Source organism: Primulina tabacum, chromosome 5, assembly GCF_025594145.1.
Source record: "Primulina tabacum isolate GXHZ01 chromosome 5, ASM2559414v2, whole genome shotgun sequence".
Classification (NCBI taxonomy): Eukaryota; Viridiplantae; Streptophyta; class Magnoliopsida; order Lamiales; family Gesneriaceae; genus Primulina; species Primulina tabacum.
Genome location: NC_134554.1, coordinates 14,980,155 through 15,001,427, shown reverse-complemented (window position 1 = coordinate 15,001,427; position 21,273 = coordinate 14,980,155). Strand labels below are relative to the sequence as shown.

At 34.6% G+C, this 21,273-nt stretch overlaps 2 protein-coding genes, 1 long non-coding RNA gene and 2 pseudogenes across 4 annotated transcripts; 1 reads left to right on the top strand and 4 right to left on the bottom strand.

Moving 5' to 3' along the window:
- Window positions 1-211: 211 nt before the first annotated feature.
- Window positions 212-2,384, bottom strand: LOC142546960 (pentatricopeptide repeat-containing protein At5g48910-like; annotated as a pseudogene).
- Window positions 2,385-6,844: 4,460 nt separating this feature from the next.
- LOC142546959 (uncharacterized) lies at window positions 6,845-11,123 on the top strand. 2 transcript variants are annotated; one of them, XM_075654968.1, is made up of 9 exons: window positions 6,845-7,039; window positions 8,103-8,630; window positions 8,925-8,990; window positions 9,073-9,239; window positions 9,338-9,464; window positions 9,660-9,756; window positions 9,969-10,357; window positions 10,492-10,596; window positions 10,693-11,123. In XM_075654968.1, exons 1-9 carry the CDS (start codon window positions 6,908-6,910, stop codon window positions 10,999-11,001), a joined length of 1,920 nt encoding a protein of 639 aa, XP_075511083.1. In that variant the 5' UTR covers window positions 6,845-6,907; the 3' UTR covers window positions 11,002-11,123. The 2 variants fall into 2 exon arrangements, with proteins under 2 accessions (XP_075511083.1, XP_075511082.1); XM_075654967.1 differs by having other exon boundaries at window positions 9,338-9,473.
- Window positions 11,124-11,806: 683 nt separating this feature from the next.
- Window positions 11,807-13,203, bottom strand: LOC142544165 (pentatricopeptide repeat-containing protein At1g02370, mitochondrial-like; the record flags this gene model as incomplete). Its single annotated transcript, XM_075651230.1, is given in 2 exon segments — window positions 11,807-12,525; window positions 12,528-13,203. Coding segments are annotated over 2 exon segments (1,095 nt in total), but the record flags the coding sequence as incomplete, so codon positions are not given.
- Window positions 13,204-16,191: 2,988 nt separating this feature from the next.
- LOC142544164 (pentatricopeptide repeat-containing protein At4g01990, mitochondrial-like) lies at window positions 16,192-17,488 on the bottom strand (annotated as a pseudogene).
- A 755-nt stretch (window positions 17,489-18,243) lies between these two features.
- On the bottom strand, window positions 18,244-19,001 carry LOC142544845 (uncharacterized). The gene is made up of 3 exons (XR_012820118.1): window positions 18,898-19,001; window positions 18,594-18,825; window positions 18,244-18,379 (listed from the first exon to the last, which is right to left on the bottom strand). It is a non-coding gene; the product is annotated as an uncharacterized LOC142544845 (long non-coding RNA).
- Window positions 19,002-21,273: the final 2,272 nt, after the last annotated feature.

Sequence of the window (21,273 nt, the reverse complement as noted above, 5' to 3'; positions counted from 1 at the left end):
TAATATTAATAGAATGAACGTTGGGCTGAATGAAGGCCCACGGGCCCATTAAGAGCTTAACGTAATTTTAAGAAAATACAATTCAAATTTCACTGTAAACCATGTTCAATACACTAAAAATTTGAAAAACTAATTGGTAAAGTTATAGATTACAGATTTTTTTTAAAAAAAATTTTCCCATGTAAAAATGTATGTATACATGAAATCTATGATGACCAATATCAATTATCTATTGAATTATCAAGCCATAAAAGACTTGGTCTTCATAGTCATTCAAGTTTCAACCCACATAAAACCTCACTACCAAAAATCCCGGCAAGAACATCGGCCGCGTTTAAAATGGTGATATCGAGCTCGATCGCGCACAATAATTTCCCTCTCATATATTTGAGAAATGAGCTTAAAAGCACTGTGACAATCTTCACACATCCTTAAATTCTTCACAATCCGGACAGTTGATCCCAACTCTGTATTGATCATCCCAAAAGCTATAGCTATCTTTTCACTGTGATAAACAAGAGATTTTTCCTTCTCTTCTTCACTTGCATCAAGCAATACCTCGTGTGTATTAGGTATGTATCCGTGCAACTTAATCCTTTGGATAATCTTATCGAGCGTAGAATGAATATCTTTCATATGAGGGTTGGACGAATCACCAACTTTAAAAATGTGAACATCGCCCTTTATGTCGGTAATCATGCTAACCCCAGGTACGGTTTTAATCCCTCTTTCTTTCATAAGTCCTCGCAATCTCTCAACCTCGTCCCATTTCCCAGCCTTCGCGTAGATATTGGACAGCAACGTATAATGACCACTAGACTCCGGTTCCAATTCTAGCAAGATTTCACCAACTCTCTCTCCCAACTCAACGTTTCCATGTACCTTACAAGCACCTAAAAGCGATCCCCAAACTGCACTATTAGCCTTCATAGGCATAGTCTTTATGAAATCCTCGGCTTCAATCAAGAATCCTGCCTTACCAAGAATGTTGACGACACAACCATAATGCTCCATCAAGGGCTCGACACCATACAATTGTTTCATTGTCTTGAAATAGTTTAACCCTTCATCAACCAACCCCGAATTAGCGCAAGCATTCAACAGTGCCACAAAAGTGACCTCGTTCCCCTTTAGATCACTTTTTGTCATCTCCAAAAATAGCTCAATTGCCTCCTCAGCTCGACCATGCATCCCAAACCCACCAATCATTGCATTCCAAGGAAACACTTTTTCCAACTGCATCTTCTCAAAAACATCCCAAGCCAAGTCAATATGCCCCCCTTTAGAGTACATATCTATCAAAGAAGTTCCCAAAGCCTCGTCCAACAAAATACCATTCCTGCTAATATAAGCATGAATCCATTTTCCTTGATCAAGGGCACCTACATTAGCACAAGAAGCCAACACACTCGGTAAAACAAATCTATTAAGCTCGACTCCTGCTTCTTGCATTTGAGTAAAAACTTCCATAGCCTCCCTAAAGTAACCTACTTTATTAAAACCATCAATCATCGCACTCCAAGAAATGTCATCCCTAGCCGGCATTTCATCAAAATACTTCTTAGCCTCATCAATCATCTCATTTTTTGCAAATCCACTAACCATTATATTCCAAGTACCTACATTCTTCTCCACCATTCTATCAAACACCTCTCGGGCAGCTTCAAACTCACCAACTTTCATGTACCCATTTATCATAGCATTGCAGCACACGACATCCGAATCTCCATTCGAATGAAACATGTTACTAGCTTCCTGTATATGTCCCAAAGATGCATACATCTGAATTGCAGCACTGATGACGTGCTTATCCGTATTAAGTCCAAATTTAACAACATGGCAATGGACCTGCAGACCTTCTGCAATACATTTTTCCATTGCACAAGCCTTCAACAGCAGAGGATACGTGTATTTATTCGGCCTAGAACCCGAATTCGCCATTCTCAAGATACAACAAAATGGCCTTATATGGCTCCTCATTATCCAAACACCCTTTAATGACACAATTAAACACAAAAACATTTGGCGCCGAAACTTGTTGGAACACTTGTAACGAACTCGTTAGGCTGCAAAATCGAGGATTCGCGTAGGACTTCGCCAAGGATCCCGCGACATAATGGTCTCGGAAACTTCCTGTTTTTAGGATTAAGGCATGGACCTGCCTCAGATTATGCAACGAATTGGTGCACTTTGAGTTCAAAAGGTTCAAGATTGATGGGTTTTGGTAGCATAGACTTGGTGTCGAAATTTTTTCCGTGAAATTTACTTGTGGAGAAGCATTGTGAACGGGTACGCGTGTGCCCATGCTCTTGCTCAGTTAGCAATGGCTGCCAAAGAAACATGCCAATGTTATCCATTTTTCCACTGGTTTTGGAACTATTACAAGTTTTATTATTTTATATTACAATTACCAATAATATTCAGAAGGTGCCCCAGCCCAATATCATAGGCCATTGGATAAAATAAAATTGGGCTCAGATGTTGGAAAATTTCTGTAGCCCAAATCACACAATCTTCCTCCATTGGGTTTGGAGATTCTCCTCCGTAGATATAATTATGTCATGATATGAGATAAAAATTAGGAATCAACTTATTTAATAGAGTCGATCCACTAAAGTCTTGAGTAGCGGTGTAGGATCAGATCTCAAAGATAGTAAGTCTATTCTAGGGATGTCAACTTTTCTCATGGAATTGGAGCCCCGCGGAGAAAACCTGAAACGGGGATGGAGATCCTCGATTTTTTCGGATTCAGGTTCATGGATTTTTTTAAATCTCCGATGTAGTTCGGGGCGATATGGGATTACTATCTCTATCCCCGAACCCGCCCCGAAAATAATATCAATAATAAAATAATAATATTAATAATATAATAATAATATTATTTTTTAAAATATTAGTAATAATATTATTATTAATATTGATATCGATATTAATATTAATATTATCGCTAATAATAATAGATAATAATAAGTTTGGTTTGAGAAAATTTCCGAATCCATCATCGTCTTATCATATAAATATTTTTGAAACGGTGATGAGGGCGGGGATGAGAAGTTGATCCCCGAAGTTTCGGGTTTGGGGATTTCCCGAACCAGAAAAAGCGGGGATCTAGGCAAATATGACGCTTGGGGGTGAAGATGAAATTCGAGGACGAAGATGGGGATGTCAAACCCGCCCTCGCCCCGTCCTATTGCCATCCCTACTGACTCTTTTTCTTCTTAGAAAGGAAAGTCTTTTTCAAAGAATCTATAATCAATTTATATATTAAAATGAAATCGAGATAATTACATTTCAGAAAATTTAACGAAAGGGAGTATTTTTTCTTTTAAGGTGGGAAAAAAAATAAAATGAAATAAAACGGATTAGTAATCCAAATAAAATCATTTAAAACTCATGTCAACCTCTTTGATTAACACCAAAAATTGGATAAATCGATGTGAAATATCATCCGTTAGATATGGTAACGGGACATAAAAAAACCTTATTCATGTCATGTTTGCATACCGATATGCGATACAATAAGTTTGAAATTAATTTTAGGATGAAAATGTGTCCACTACATATATTTTTTTTTAAAAAAACATAGTACTTAGATAATCATTCAAAATTTACAATATAATAAGAATTTTTGTGTATTTTAAAAAAATTTGAATAATAAGAGAAAGAAATTACATAATTACTAAATTAGTCAGTAGCCTAAATCAGATGATGGGATGTGACACAATGGGCGGAGTAATTTTGATTTGACATGATACCATCAAATTTTTATCAATCGATTGTTACTTTTTTATTATTATTATTTTCAATTTTAAAATTTAATTAAAATACAACCTTTTAAAACTAAATTATCCCAAGTAGTACATAAAGGGAGTGTTTAGTTTTGGTGATAAGTTGGGTTTATTTTTTTTAATCCACCTTATCTCTCGTTTGGTACGCGTGATTATTTAATCAAGTCAATATCTCCTATGAATGATTAGGTTATATTAGGTGTGTTAAAATAATACCTACTCATCCCTAGGATTATTATACAACTCTTAATCCTTCATATTTTTTCAATTTTATCCTTCTCCTATATCTAAACTCACCACCACTTCCCGCCACGACCGCTGCCACCGACCACCGACCGCCGCCGCCGCCGGCCGACAACCGCCGCCGAATGCCGACTGATCGCCGCCGGCAGCCGCCGAGAACCAGCCGACGCCGGACCACCGATAACTTCTGGCCGGCCGGCAGCCGTCAACGCCGTTGACTGCTGGCCGCACTGACGTTTCCGGACCGCCGCCGTCCCCGCCGGAGTGGAAGAAGAAAAAAAAAGAAGAAAGGGCAATTTTGTCATTTCATCAAAAAATTCAAAATTATTCTACACTTAAAAATCATACCAAACATAACACCATATATTACATTTCTACAACAATCATTTTCTTTATCATTTACGTACTAATCATTAGTTTATTTTATCCTCCGAACTCAAACGCATTCAAACATTAAAAAAATAAATTGAATAAGATTTTAGAGAAAACTCAAGATCGAAATATCTCATTTTGTCAATTTAAAAAAAATAAATTTCAAATAAATTCTATAATATATACATATAGAGTAGGTCTCTTGTGATACAATATCACTAATCTTTATCGGTAAGACGAGTCAATCCTAGCGATATTCACAATAAAAAGCAATACTCTTAACACAAAAAATAATATTTTTCATGAATGATCCAAACAGATATCATTCTCACAAAATATTATTCGTGACATCGTCTCACCCAAATTTATATGATATATATTTCTGAAGATCGAAATATTTAATGTTATCCAAACGACACAAGAGGGTGGCATATTCCATCAAAGTTTATCTGAGATGTGTCAGAAACTGAAATGAAATTTAAATTTACAAAAAAGAAACGAAAGGAAAGTGAAAGTCTGAGTTAACCTATACGACAGCGACAGCGACTACCGTCATATCTGCCTAATGAAAATATGGAGAGAAAAAACTCCCCCGTGTTTGTCGCGTGCACTCCACGTCCTTTTCATGTCCCCACCAAATTTCATTCTAAATCAAAATTTATTTATTTTTTATTTTATTTGCAATAATTTCAATTTTTTCCGAAGCTCTTTAGCATTTAAAAATTAAATATTAATTTTTTAAAAAATCTTAGTTTCAATGGGGATGTGCTTTTCTTTTTAAAAATGTGGATTCGAGGTCAAATTTCTTTTGTGTGATGAGAAATTTACGTTACTATACCAATGTTCAGATAAATATTAATATCCAATGACTCAAAATTGTATAAAAATTCCAACAAAAAAAAAAAGAACTGTTCGATCCACATTACTTAAAAAAGAAAAAATTTATTCAGTAAGTATCTTGTTAGACGATCTCATGGGTCTGTATATATAATAATACGGGTTTGACCCAGTCCATATTACAATAAAAAGTTTCTAATAGGATCAGATTGGATTTGAGATCTATTTCACAAAATTGATTGGTCGAGACAGTCTTATAAAATTTTTACGAAAATTTATGCTATTATCATTTATCAAAGACATAATAGTAGCATGATACGAGGTAGATTAGTATCAAGAATCTTGAACAATGACTAACAATTGAAAAATTGATCTAGCTAGGATCGTAGATTTGTAAAAACTCAATTTTAAAATGTTTTAAAAAAGTATTGGGAACATTTATTTGTCACTTGGTATTTTCTATTGTAAAATCTGAAAGAATTTGATGGAAAGAGTGCCCACTCCAATTCCCAAAACTGAAGGAGAATTAGCAAAAACACAAAGTCCCACGCTTCATACAAACAAACACCTACACAATATTGCCTTGAAATTTGCATTAATTTCAATCCCAAAATCATTCCCAACATCGAAAAATATAAGGTGTTTTTTTAACTTGTATTTCGGAATTATCAAGTTGAATTCGTTTGTTCCTCATGCAACTTGTAAAGGTAATTTTATGAATATTTAAAAATATAATAATTTTTAATTGGGAAACGGAAAAATGACATATCCCGTCTATTTGTTTTTCACACACATTAATAAAATTATTAGAAAAATATTTATTTTTTGTGTGTTTACTCTTTGTTTAATGAGTGTTTGAGTATGATACAAAAGAAGTACACCATGCATTTCATAAATATGGATAGATTGGGAAAAAAATACAGAAAAAAATATTAATCAGAAGAGAGATTTCAAGAAATTACAAATATCATTCCTGCTGCGTAGATATAAGGTAATTCAATGTCAGATAGCTGCCAAAAAGTATAAGCCAGAAAATAAAATATGTGCATTTGCCACACTTTAGTTTATTTATGATTTTATTGAATCATACAGATTTGATGCCGCGAATCCTCTTGAAAGAGGGGGTGTCTTCGGCAAGCGGACACATAAATTATATTATATATTTGAAACAAATCAAAAATTACAACCTTAATATTTGAGACAAATAATCTCAACTTACACGCAAAAAGCAAAGCAAAGCAAAGGCCAACAGATTCCCTTGTGTATATATATAGTCCACCATTTTCAGTCAGACAACTCGGGAAACTGAACAAGCAAACAAAAACCAACATTGTTTATTGAGTTCTACTATATATACATATATATACACACACACTTGGTATGTGCATTTAATCAGGACTACGATGGAGTTGATATGCTGGTGTAAGCAACAGTGATTTAGACTTGATAGCGCCCATCTTTTCACGTCCATTGACATTGATAGTTGATATGTCATCTTCTTTATTTTGACCCTCCATTTATTTTCTTTCCCATTTCTCTCTCCCACTCAAATCAATATATATATATATATATATATATATGAATTTATTGTATCTATAGGTTGTATCTATAGGTTTAAAACAATAATATATTAACACATGAAATATTGAAGCAGAAGCAGAAAAGAAATGGGGTCTTTGGGAGGTGAAGTTGGAAGAAAGAAGGCAATGGCGGTGTATCAAAAGGTTATGGAAGCTCACCCTTCTGAGAGATGGGGGCATTCTGCCTGCTACTTTAATGGTTTACTCTACGTATTTGGAGTATGTTTCTTTTAAAATAATTGTCAAATATTTTGCATGATATAATATATCCTTATTATATGTGCGTATTCTTTCTATTCTCAAATTAACTCAAAAGCTAGCTTTGTTGTGTAGTCAGCATGATCTGGGATCACATTTGTTCAAGGTTTTTGCGTTGAAATTTTTATTTTTTAAAGTCTTTTTTCCCATTTTCCATCTTAAGTTTCTTGTTTGGTTAATTTTGGCAAGATGACATTCACTTTCTTGAAAGAACTTTTTTATTTGGATATTTTTTGCCCTTGTGCCTCTTGCTGCCATTTTGTCCCCAAGTCTGGGAATTTCTCTCATTTATTTGCAGTGGGAAGCCATCTAAAATAATTATTATTTGTTTTTAAAAAATAAGATATTGATTAATTTGTTTGGTTCTTGTTTTTTCATCTAAAGTTAATGAACATGCTCAGCATTAGTACCACTGGAATATAAATATCAATTAAACCAAAAGGAGAAGGCAAGTATATGAAGAAAGATGCAAGCTGTCCTTAAAGTTTTAGTTTCCATATCTAATCTAATAAAATGATGTTTCACAGATAAACAATTTTCCTGGCGAAATAGATTTTTTTCTTTCTTTCTTGGATCAAGTTTTATTCCCAAAAGTTTTTAATAAATATTTACCATTCATATCCAAGAGTAATGAGAAGCCAACGAAAGTGCATTCTTATGGCATTCAAATGAAAATTTCAATCTTTGTACATTTTCTTTTAATGATTGAAATTTTTGTCCAGAAAGTGTTTGCCTATGAAAAAATGATGTGTTTTTGTATACTGTTAGTTTTATGAGTAACATAGTCCAATGTCAGTTTGTCCTGGCTATCTCTTGTGTGCTCGAGTCAACTTTTGCAAACCAACCTTTCAAAAACACAATTTGAAACTTATGACATGGAGAACTGATGATCTATCTGCGGCAAGTTTTATCATAACTGTGTTGATTATTTTAGAATAGTCTGATAATTTTTGTTTTGGCTAAATTTCCTAATGTATTGGAAAAGGAAGCGTTGATGAATATCCATATTTGGTTGTTTGTTTAGGGATGTCGAGGGGGTGTGCATTTTAGTGATGTCCTCGTGTGCAGTCTCGAGACGATGACATGGAACATACTTGAGACTTCAGGATCGGGGCCAGGGCCCCGAGACAGTCATACTGCTGTCCTTGTTGGGAGCAAAATGATAGTATTTGGGGGTACCAACGGTTGTAAGAAAGTAAATGATCTCCACATATTGGATCTCTTGTCCAGGGAGTGGACTCATCCTGAATGCCGAGGAAATCCTCCATCTGCTCGAGAAAGCCACACCGCTAATGTTGTTGGTGATGAGAAAATGGTCGTTTTTGGGGGTAGTGGTGAAGGTGAAGCAAACTACCTAAGCGACTTACATATTTTGGACTTGAAGAATATGGAATGGACTTCAGCAGAAGTAAGAGGGCACGTTCCCGCTCCTCGGGATAGCCATAGTTCTGTGGTTGTGGGTGACAGGTTATATGTGTGTGGTGGAGACTCCGGTGATCGATACCAATGTGATGTTTGTGTTTTGGATTTGAATAGAAGTATATGGTCCACGGTATGAACTTCGAGTCGTTTTTGCTTCCTGGCTTATATTAGTTGCATTCAAAATCTTCTTTGTCATCCTAGGTATCACAGTTTTTGCAAAATTGATTTGTTGTTTGTCAAGTGCCTGATAACGCAAAATGGTTTGTTGGAAATTGGTAGCTAGCATCAGGCTTGTGACAAACATCCAATCAGTACAGAAGAATCGTGGTGATCAACTTGATATGTTTCTTCAAGATCACTTGGTGAACACATAATTGAAAATTTTATGTTAAATGATATGAAGTTCTGTTGATTTTCTTGTCAGATAGATGCGTGTGGACCTTTACCTAGTGCTCGTGCTGGCCATGCTTCTGTTAGTATAGGTACCAAGGCAAGTCTTTTTGTCTCAAAACCAAGACTTTGGTTTTTAAGTTTTGCTAGTTTGTCGAACAACAAATTACGTGCCTTCGCAGATGTATGTGATTGGTGGAGTTGGGGACAAACAATACTACGGCGACATATGGGTCCTAGATGTGATCACGTCTTCATGGCGTCAGCTCGAGACATGCTTTCAAAAGTCTCAAGGACGATTTTCTCACACAGCGACAGTCACAAACCTCGGCATAGCCCTCTTTGGAGGGTTAGAATTTTCTAATTCAACATGCTTAAGACTTTAGTCTCTTGGTTTTTGTCAATGACTTACATTGACAAATTTTACTTGCTTCTTCAACATTCTAGGTGCGGCGAGGATGAACGGCCTCTGAGCGAGCTGCTCATCTTGCAGATCGAGTCTCCCTCGAATAATACTTTTGGAAACATGGACAACAAGGAAACCAAATTTTTAATTCAAGCTCCACGTGATTTGGTAAAACATGTACTGAATTGAACAATCATGTTGTCCTTTTTATACATAAAAATTTCTATGGTATGGTAGATCCCTTGAGTGATTATTGATGTTCCATGTGTTATACTAAGTCGATACACACAGTGTGTACCTGAGCTCTAATGCAGAATTGGCCTTTCTGAAGACTGATATATTAATTCATATCATCATTTGCAGCCGAAAACGACATTTGTAAGTGAGAGTGAAGATTTAGAAAGGAAGGATGTCCCTGATGCTGATCTCATCGCCAAACAGACTTTTTGTTTTGGTTCAGGTTGGCTACGATGAACCCTCATTGGTTCGACGAACAATTAAGTAGTTAATAATTCTGACATGCTCCCTCAAAATAATAGAATAGTTTTTTGGTGTTTGAACTACGAGCATCTTGTAATAGTACACACCTATTTTCTTAATTTGGAAATTTTTTGTTGTTTTTTGAAGATATGTTGCATCTAAGCAATTTGGAAATTTTGTTGTTTTTTGAAGATATGTTGCATCCTAAGAGGAGAAGAACAAACAACTCAAAGACACTCTATGCACAACCGGAGTCCATGGAGCAATCTTTTCCACTTTCGCAGCACTCGTCCCCGTCCAAATCTGATTGTGAGCAGATAATTAGGTCCAAAAGCAACCATTCTTACTCCTCTCCTAGAGTTCATCCATTATTCAGGCAGAAAATTTCAACTCCCAGTCATGCTCCACTAAACCTGAGCAGCAACACTTCCAGGACATGTCGGGATATTCGTTTATCTCCCCATCATTCAAGTAAAGGAAAACAAGAACTTATGAATGTTGTTTGTAATGATCATGCATGTGAAGTACAATGCAAAGCAGTGGAATCCTCGTCCCTCGAGACACCGAAAACCGGAAATTTGGTAAGATATGACGCCATTGTGCCATTTGTATATTTTTAGTCACAAGTGTTGTTTTTTACTTTTCAACTGTGGCATATAAACATTTTACAAGTTCTAAGTAAATTACTTTTCAATTCATCATTTGTAATTCTCAGATTGGAGCCGAAGTTCGCGGCCAAGTCGACGGAGCATTTGATTCTGGCTACTTAATGACTGCCATTGTCAATGGGACGGTTTTCAGAGGAGTTCTTTTTCCTCCTGTAAGCTATATGGAATCTGTTCTTTTTTTAGCAGCCAATCTTTCCTTAATTTATTAGTATCTAAACGCAAACTGTTTTATGAAAATTTTTTTCAAGGGTCCTGATCTTGCATTCAGAGGTCCATTTCTTGGCCGATGCCCGTCGTCATTCGTGCACCAAACCACCGATAATCGTGACGTCTCTGGCAAAAACCTTTCGAGTGTTTCACATCCGAGGCACTCCCAGCAGCAGGCGAAAGCGGTTGACCCAAGCTCCGATTCCTGCTTCGAAGCAGCCCGGTCGAGGAGATCGTCCCCGAAAAATCGAGCACCTCCATCCGTAGGACAAGGTCCTAGGATTAACAGTGAACTTCAAGGTGTTGTTTTAACCCTGGGAGGTCCAGGGGCTGATAATTGTAGGCTTTAAAACTAGCTAGAACATGGTGGTCTCTTTCTTTGTTCATTTGTGCGAATGATTTTTAAAATTTGAAGTGACTATGATGATGAATGAAAAATATGGTACTCACCTAAAAATTGCCACTCTTTAAATTCTATTTTCTGACTGTTAGATGGTCGAACAAGAATTATTACAAAAAGACTCAAGAATGTAACTTTTCTTGTCACGTGTCGATTTTTGGTATTTAAAACAATTTATTTTTTGAATTTTTTAAGGCTCATAAATAAATTAATTTTTTTGTTTTTGTTTTTTTAAAAGAGGTCAATCAGACCATTGATTATTACTATTTTATAGACGAAGTCCACGGGATTTTTCTTCACAAGTCAACAGTACAGCATATATCCGAGGGAAAAAGGTAAAGTCATTATCACTATTTTTTAACCAAGAAAATGGAGCAGAAAGCTCCCGTGCATCTCGCGGGGCTTTCGTACTATATACCTGTTTAATTATTATAATATTATTATGGTATAAAAATCCAAGAAATGAATCAATTCTCAGTCTCGGATTCTGTTATCATTTGTCCCATCGGAAAAGACCGCTCCACCATGCAGTCACCTCTAGCAATAACTATTATTATTATTTTATTAAAAAAGCAATAAATTATATACATAATTTAGATTAAAGTTGAAATTGGTTCATCTTCGTTGACTAATAACCCCCCTGTCATGATATCAAACTAAATATCATAAATAAAAACAAATGCAAATTCAAATCCCTTTATTTTTCATTTCTTGGACGATTATTTTCACGTTTTCTTGGAAGATGAACACAACATTCACAACTATATTAAAACCATAATAAACGAGCCTTGGATATCAATAAAGCAAAATGTAGTATATACAGCTGATTCTGAAAAATTTGAAGCTCCGTAGCGCCTGCCGATAACGAAAGGCCAAGTTGCTTACAAAGTAGATCAAATGGTTTTTCAGGTTCTGTTTTCAGTTGTACAATAGTGCATGTGTCGAAGAAACTCCAAAAGCCTCATAGCCATCAATGACCCTATTGGATGCTCTGATCTTCGAGAGCAAGGAATCCCAGACCGAGGATTCGAGGCGATCGATCTTTCCTCATGCTGTCAATGAACTTGCCAAGCTCTATCTTCATCACAATTGTCCTCAAAATAATTCAGAAAAAGTTTGATTGTATCCTCTGATATAAACAATTCCCGCTTCTTCTGTTTCGCGTTATCAACACCCGCCTCCAGATACTTCAGAGCCAAATCAATTTGACCCTTTTTTAAGCATAGATTAGCAAGCAATGTCAATGTGCTTAAATTTGGGTTCATCCCTCTGTTAACTGAATTTTCATAGAGTTTTGTGGCTTCTTCAATCATATCACATCTAAGGTAAGACTTTAGCAAAACATTCAGTAACCGGAAATCATATTTAGAACAACCCATCTCCCACTCCTTCAAAAGATTCTCGAGGGTTTCTTGATCCCCGAGTTTGTAAAGAGCTACAAGCATGAAAAGGTAGCTAATGTTATTGGGGTCTGATAAGTAGATTTCATAGATGCCCACGACCGTTTTACTCCTGATAAATCGTTCATATCAGAAAATAACTTCAAACGGGTTTGTACAGCTCCAAATCCAAACTTATCTTGCTGATTCTCCATTTTCTCCAACATTTCAAGAAAATGATTGGCCTTTTCGAACAACCCACGGTTGACATATATGGTAGCTAGGTTTCCACATGTAAACAAACTATATTCCACATTACTTTTCATTTTTTCTAAAACTTCTTCAGCAGCATCAAAATTTTCTAGAGCAGCACAACTATTAATCCATATATTATAGGGATAAATGTCAAGAGCGATATGTTTCACCTCCATTTCTTGTACTAATGAGACTACCTTTTCTGGCTGATCCATGTTATGGTAGAGCGCAAGCATACTGTTGTAATTCAGGGTGAATGCATAATTAGACTCCTTCATCTTCTCAAAGGCTTTCAACGCTTTACCAAAAGCTTTCGCATTGCAATAGTTGTTGAGAATTGCTCCAAATGTTTTCTGAGTTCTTTCAGAGTCTTGGAGGCTATTAAAGTATTTTTCAGCTGAAGCTAAACCCTTTGTCTTGTGGAGGACGTTGATACATAGAGCTTGATCAGAATCGTTTATTTCAAGTTTACTTTTTTCCATCCAGTCAAACAGGTGACATGATAATACATCTAAAATTTACTTGTTAAACAATGAAACTGACACCGGCAACGTAGTAAAATATGTGCCCATAGAGAAAATTATTTGGTTAAGAATCAACAGAACAAAGACCGAATCAATGCTCACTCAAAAGCACACACATTAAGTATAAGGAAGCCTGCAGATGTAGTTCAAAACAGATTAGCTATGCTGAATAGTTACAGGCTTATACGCTAAGTTGTGAACCAGGCCAGTCTGTTGATAAATCAATAAGACCGTCAGTAGAGGCAATAGATATCAAATTAGGGGAAATAAATTCAACACCATCAATTCAGGAAAAACTGAGTTCTCAAGAAGGGGATACGAGCTCCAGTTATTATGAGCTCGGTCAGAATGGCCAGTTATGATTTATGAGCTTGGAATTCTAGAAGCTCAATCCACACAAAGGCGAGGTTTCGAGGAGTTATTGTGAGTCGTGCAACAAAAACTCAGATGATTATGGGGTCGGTCCGCTGTGTATCTGCCAATCACTAGAAGCAAAACTAAAATCTCTGCCGAAAGATGAATTCACTGTAAACATCATTAAACGTTTTTCTATTCAAAATACACTGAACGAGGAAAGAATAAATCAGTTAAAACTCTATGGCTTTTCATTTTCTCCACTATTTTATTTAGTATATAGTATGGCTGACTTAAACCCCTGAAGAGTCATGCAGGATAACCCCAGCATCCCAAGAAGAAATCTGTTGCAGGATATTCCTACAGTTTTGAGAAGAGAAGAGAAGAGGCTGTGGCCGGTAGGAGCAACCCTTAAGTTATGAGTTAACATCACCAATACTTTAATGAAATCCCTACACACACTTGGTTGAGTCCAAAAATTTTCACGGAAGTCAAAACAAAATGCCAAATAAATGAAGCTCTGATTTTTCATCGGCAATTTTTTTCTTCAAGGGCAACAAAATGTATGATCTATTTCATATTCACAAACTGATATACAAGATTGCACCCACGATCCATCACTTGCTGAAACATGTAACCAAGTAAGAAACATGGCTCATTGCAAGTATATCCCTCCATCCACACACACACACACACAAGCCTAAAACAGCAAAAAAAGAGTCATCCAAACGATCCTGGAAACTATCCACAAGTGCCAGAAATTGCTGAGACACACGCATAAGAAAGTTCAAAACTTTACGAATTAGACATCAACCCTTCACCGAGAAACCCATTTATAATCCATGTCAACAACCAGATCGACAAAAACATTGCAGTTTCAGATATCGAGAAAAAGAGAAAAATACCTGGAGAGCGAGGTGATACTTCTTACGATTTCGGAAATATCCAAGGAGGCTTAACAAATCGAAGCGCGTGACGGAATTTCCTTCGCTCACCCATTTATCAAGAAAGTTTGTAACGGTGATTTTGGAGGATGAAGTGAGCCAGAGCCTCGAGACTTTGTCGAACACAATGCTTTTCTTCTTCACCTTTCCCACTGGCTTTGCGGTACACAGCCAACTAGCAAATACTGAAGACCATTTATGGAGGATTACACCACGGATCTACTCATCGCCATTTTCGTCTCGGTGGCGACTGGGTTTTGGGTTTTACTTTTGTTAGTAGGAGGGAAATATTTATATTTTATTATTTAAAAAATTTTGTTTTAATAAATATTTTAAAATTTGAGTAGGTGTTTTGTGAGACGATCTCACGAATATTTATCTCTCTGACGGGTCAACCTATCGATATTCACAATAAAAAGTAATATTCTTAACATAAAAAATAATATTTTTTCATGGATGATCCAAATAAGATATTTGTCTCACAAAATACGACATGTAAGTTTTTGCCTTAAATTTTTAATTAGTTAATTAATATTTAAAAATTTTATATAACTCGTTTATTATTTGTTAAAAATATGTATAAAATTAATTTTATTCGTTATTATATGATATACGAAATGTTAAAAAGGTTAGCATTCCCTATTAATTTCACAGAACAAAAATGCAAAACATTAATTAGATATATAAAATCAATGACATAAAATAAATTATCGAGCATCGGATTTTTACAAGTAGGATATAAATTCTTTTAAATGTTTAAAAGCACATAGACTCTTGTGAGACTATTATGAGTCAATTGGTTAGACAGTATCCGATCCGACCCATGAAAAATAACATTTTAAGTGAAAAATATTATTTTTCATGATAGTTATGAATTGCATCAACCCGTTTTACGAATATAAATACATGAGATGATCTCACATGTTACATGCTCGTCCAAAAAATGTTTTAAAATAGTTGCAAGTTCTTGCACGTTCCAAGCTCCTCTTGTTCTCTACCACTTCTTTTTTATTAAATAGATCTTAAATGCTATTTCCTCTTCAAATCGAGTAAGTTCATGTTTCTTTGGTTGTGTCGGGTGAATGCCACTATTAGCAGGTGCCGATAACTTACGGCTAACGATCTAACTAGGAGTGACATGTAAGCTAATTCAACCCAAAAAACTAGTTTAATGGAGAGAACTGTCCAAATTCAGATATACAACTATCAAAAATTTTATCCAATCGATATGTGATAAATAATTATTTTATCAAAGCCGAGGGAGAAGGTTTTGATCTCCTCCAAGTTTGAACACACGTCTCTCCCACGAGATCTCTACCCTAACATGTTGAAAAATAATCATCCTTCATTGTGTAATATATAAATCATATAAAATAGCAATAAACATTGAAATTGTTCACACACATTCATAACGGATTTATTACAGTAAAAACTATAATATATTTAAAAATATTTACTCGTAAAGACCAAAAAAAAAAAAAAAAAAAAAGACACCGACAATAGTTGTCAAGCATAGTCAAGTGATTTTGATAGATATAACCTGAGTTTAGATGTAAATATAGCACATTGTAAGAACATGTTTATACAGTTATTCTAAATAATTTAGTATTTGCCAATAACGAAAGGACGAGTTGCTTAATTACAAGTAGAGCAAAGGGTTTTTCAGGTTCTGGTTCCAGTAGTACTACAATAGTTGTGTCAAAGAAACTCCAAAACTCTTAGCTATCCATATCCCTTTTGGATGCTCTCCGATCTTTGAAAGCAAGGAATCACATACCGAGGAGTCGAGGCGATCGATCTTCCTCATGAAGTCAATGAACTTCTCAGCTCTATCTTCAGTCACAATTCTACTCAAAATAATCCAGAAAAAGACACATGTCTGCAAATACTTCATAGCCAAATCTATCTCATGACCTTTTTTAATGCATAGAGTAGCAAATAAGATCACTGTGCTTAAATAAGGTTCCATCCCTTCGTTAACCAAATTTTCATAGAGTGTTGTGGCCTCTTCAATCATGTCCCGTCTAAGGTAAAACTTTAGCAACACATTCGGTAACCTGAAAACATAATAGGAACAACTATTTTCCCACTCCTTGCAAAGATTCTCTGGTCTTTCTTGATCGCCGAGTTCGGACAGAGCTACAAGCATGGAAAGGTGGCAGGTATTACTGGGTCACCCATAACTGCCCGTTTAACTCCTGATAAATCCTTCATCTCAGAATACAACCTCATACGTATTCGTGAAGCTCCAGCTCCAGCTCCAAACTCGTTCACCTGATTATCCATTTTCTCCATCATTTCAAGAAAATGGTTGGCCTTTTCGAACAATACGCAATTGACATATATGGTAGCTAGTTTTCCATATGTAAACAAACTTAATTCCACATTATTACTTTTCATTTTCTCTACACAACTACTTCAACAGCATCAAAAATTTTCAGAGCAGCATAACTATCAATCAATAAATTATAAGTATAAACGTCAGTGGCCATTCTCTCCTCCATTTCTTGTACCAATGAGATGACCTGATCTTTTCCGGCTGGTCCATGTTATGATAGAGCGCAAGCATATTATTGTAATTTAGAGTGGTCGCGTAATTTGCCTCCTCCATCTTCTTAAAGGTCTCATAATTTTCTCATAATGCTTTGGAAAGAATATATGTTAGCTATTATATGACAATATTTTCATTCATCAAATTCCAAAACACTGTTTCTCAATGATGCCTCATTTGATAAGGCTTGCGTCTTGATGAAAGGATATCTAAGCTAAAACTCTCCGGCTTTCCCTTTCTCAAATCCAACTATCTTTGATTTAGTGTCCATTAAGATTAAGGCCGAATTAAGGCCCCGAGGATTTATGCTGGATAACTCCAGCATCCCAAAAACATCTCTGTTTCAGGGTATCCCCAGAGTTTTGAGAAGAGGATAATAGAAGTCCAACCAGTAGGAGCAAGCATTAAATTCTGAGGCAACATTACCCATATCTAATGAAATCACTACAAAGTACAAACATTTGGATGAATCCAGAAATTTTTTTACATGAAATTTGAAAAGCTGGGGAATTAGACATCAACCCTTCACCGAGAAACCCATATATGATCCTCATATGCCATCCATTTTCCAATCAAATCAACACAAACATCGCATTTTCGGCGACTGAAAACGAGACTGTTGAGCCCAAAAACTAGTGCAAGGAGATGATCGTTCAAGTCTATATATTCTCTTCCCAACGTTTGGGAAATTGGGAAAGAAAAACTGGGCTTTTTTCCCTACAGATTAGAAGTGATTATTGAAAAAAAAAATTGTATATATAGTTAATATTTATGTAAAAAAAATGGGGAAAGAAAAACTGGGCTTTTTTCCCTACAGATTAGAAGTGATTATTGAAAAAAAAAATTGTATATATAGTTAATATTTATGCAAAAAAAATTATAGGTTTAAATAATATTTTCTTCTCATTTGTTTGAATATTTTTCGTGTTTTAAATTTTTAAAAAAGTTTGTTTTGTTCATTTTATATTTGTGTTTCCTTCGTAATTTTGCGGATGATGAATTTTTTTCGTTCGATGATACTCTTTTGTTTTTAGAATGACTGCAAAAGTGCACAATACGCCCAACGTGTTCTCTAATTTATTGGATTATGTCTGTCTAACGAGGTAATTGTAATATTCTTGAATTTATTTTTCGTATGAAAGTTATTTGATACGTAAATAGTCGTATTTTTTCATAATTAATATGGGAAAATTCAGCAAAATTATTACATTATAACAAAAACAACTCCCTTGTCCTCCTAATATATTGTATTCTAATAACTTAAATCTCGGCTTCAAGTGTATATTCCTTTGCACTCATGGATATTGGCAATCACCGTGAGCTGCACACACAAAAAAAGAAACACAAGAAAATTAGGATTTTGGCATGATACCACCAATATATTCGGAAGACGAGTCAGCTCTACCCATATTTAGACTAAAAATAATACTTCTAGCATAAAAAGTGATCATAGATTATCTCACGAGAGTTTTTGTGATATTATTATGTAATATAAATTCAAAAATAGAATGATATAGAGATAGGAAGAGGATTACATGGATCACGTGACGTTTTCCATCCAACTGCACCGTCGCAACGACCATGGCGACGATAATCTAGGGTAAGGGCGTAGAAGGCATGATAATATAAGGTGTTGGGTTCGAAACATGCTCCACCTGGTTGGATGGGTAAGCAGTCCAAGGGGTGACGTCGACAAGCATAGTCTATAAACTGTTGGAGCTCCTCAGGCGGAATCATGAATTGAGGCTCACACCAATCCTTAGGCCACTGCTTTCAAATCACGTACGAGTGATTAGTCACTGTGTGTGCATGTATAAATGGAAGTTTTAGTTGACTTACTATTGTGCCGTCGGTATCAAATTTGGGACGAGACGAGAATACAGCTCCGATAAGACAACCTGCGAGAAACAAAGTTAGGACAATCTTTGCCATGGCTACTTTAGTTTTTGACGATTTTAAAAGTTTTGGCAGTTTAAATAGAATTGCTTGAGTCTTACATGTCCGATTCTTACCTTATGTTTAGATTCCGTAGGATTCGGATTTATGAAAACCATATTATTTGGTAAGATTGGATTTTGTATTTGGAAAGTTGACGTATAGGCCGATGATGTAATAGAATAATATAATTTTCACGGTATTAATTGAATTCCTGTCAAAATTGGTGGAATTTGTATTTCAAAATTATCAGCATTACTTTCGTAAAAAAAATTATAAAATATTTATGAATATCTCTACTCGAATTCCAATTGGAAGTTTTTTTTTTTTTTTTACTTTTAGCCGAACAATAAAAATAGAATTGGAATTCCAAATCCTGGCCTGGAATTTCCAAATCCATATCAAAATATAAATCCAATTTTATTTTGTTTCCAAACATAGGGAATGATGCTATGGTTAATATATAAATTTGTAAAATCAAATTTATTATATTATGGTCAAAATAAAGTTAAAAGGAAATCTATATTATTATAGTCAAGATTACAAAAACTGACTTTCTTTCAATTTAATCAGATTAATTAATTCTTCAAATTGCTGATAAATTTTTGTAATTAATTACTATTTTTGAAAAGTTTTGACTCGATTTTTTTCTCGCGTGGTGTATATTTTATCTGATTTTTCCATATAAAATTTGAAAATTATAGTTAAATGTAAGTAATGTGATATTTTCTCGTGATTATAGGGAAATTGAGTTAACCAGTTAATTAGAGATGAATAATAATTTTAAAAATTTATATATATATGGTTTTTTTTTAAAAAAAAATCATAACCATTTGCATTATCTGTACTAACATCCTTATGTACATACACATTGCATTCTTGTTCATATATATATATATATATATATATATATATATATATATATATATATATCGTCACCAACCACCATCTTCCAACGACAATTTTGATTGTCAACTCTAACTTGATCGAAATAATATCAATCTAAATGTGGACTTTGTGCTCTAAGTGTATTTGCATTGTGACCATCTTTCTTTTCTTCAATTTAGAGGTCTCAAAATCTCAGTAGACCCACCAATCCGACATGATTCAACCCGAAAAAAATCAGGTTTGGATTTGATGTTTTCGAGTTCGGGTCAGATCGGGTTGGACACGATAACTGACCCGAAAAAAATGATCAAGTCAGGTAGCGTTCGGGTCAACAAAAATTTTAAATTTTTTTAAAAAAATATAATTAATAAATATTGTCTACATTTACATATAATGTATTTCTGAAAAAATATTTATTATATATTTGTATATTATAAATTTTCATTATTTAAAATTTATTTTGTACATTTTTTTTTAAACAATTGTTTATTTAATTTAGTAAATATACGTTATTTTTTAAAATTAAACTTTTAAAATTTAAATCATAGATTTTATAATTTTGTGTTTAAATTAAAATATTATTTTTTTTGGATTTTTTTTTTTAATTTTTTAACCTATACTTTATTTTTCTAAAATTAAACTTTTAAAATTTAAATCCTATAAATAGAGAGATTTTTTTATTTTGTAAATTAAAATATTATTTTGTTTGAATTTTTTTTTAGTTTTTTTAAAAAATAAAAAAAAATCGACTTAGTCGAGGTAATATTTATAATCATATAAATATATATTTAATGGACTTGGGATATTTATATATCACAAGCATGAATGACTGCCCGAACGCGAGATTTTTTTGTCACATACCTTAAAATTTCTCTTGCGCCACTCATTCACCCTTATTTTTTTTCCTTTTTCCTCGGGCCTCACTTTATCTCTCTCTCATATTTCATCCCGATTTTGCAGATCTACAGCGGAGTATTGCTCAATATCACAGGACTCACTCTTTCGGGTTCCCCATCATCTTCTCCGACAAGTTCCCTAGTTCCGGTAACCTCATTGTCAAATTTCCACAAAAAAAATAACAAAATGATAATGTTATATTTTTAATTTTTCCTCATTTTTTGTAATTTTGCCTTTGTTACTATTGTTATTATTGTTTAAGGTTCTTTTTTTTGCTTCTCCAGATTGTTTGGATAAGTTGATTCGACGCCGTTCACAGATTCCGTGATTATAGGCTCAAGTGAGCAGAGTCAATTCGATATAGATGACATCGAAGATATTTAATTGTGTTCACAGCTTATCAGTTTTTTATTGTGTCCCATTTTTTAGCTTTATACACGAAATCATCAGATTGGACTGGCAAGGTGGAATCCAGATCCAAGGATCTTGGCTAGA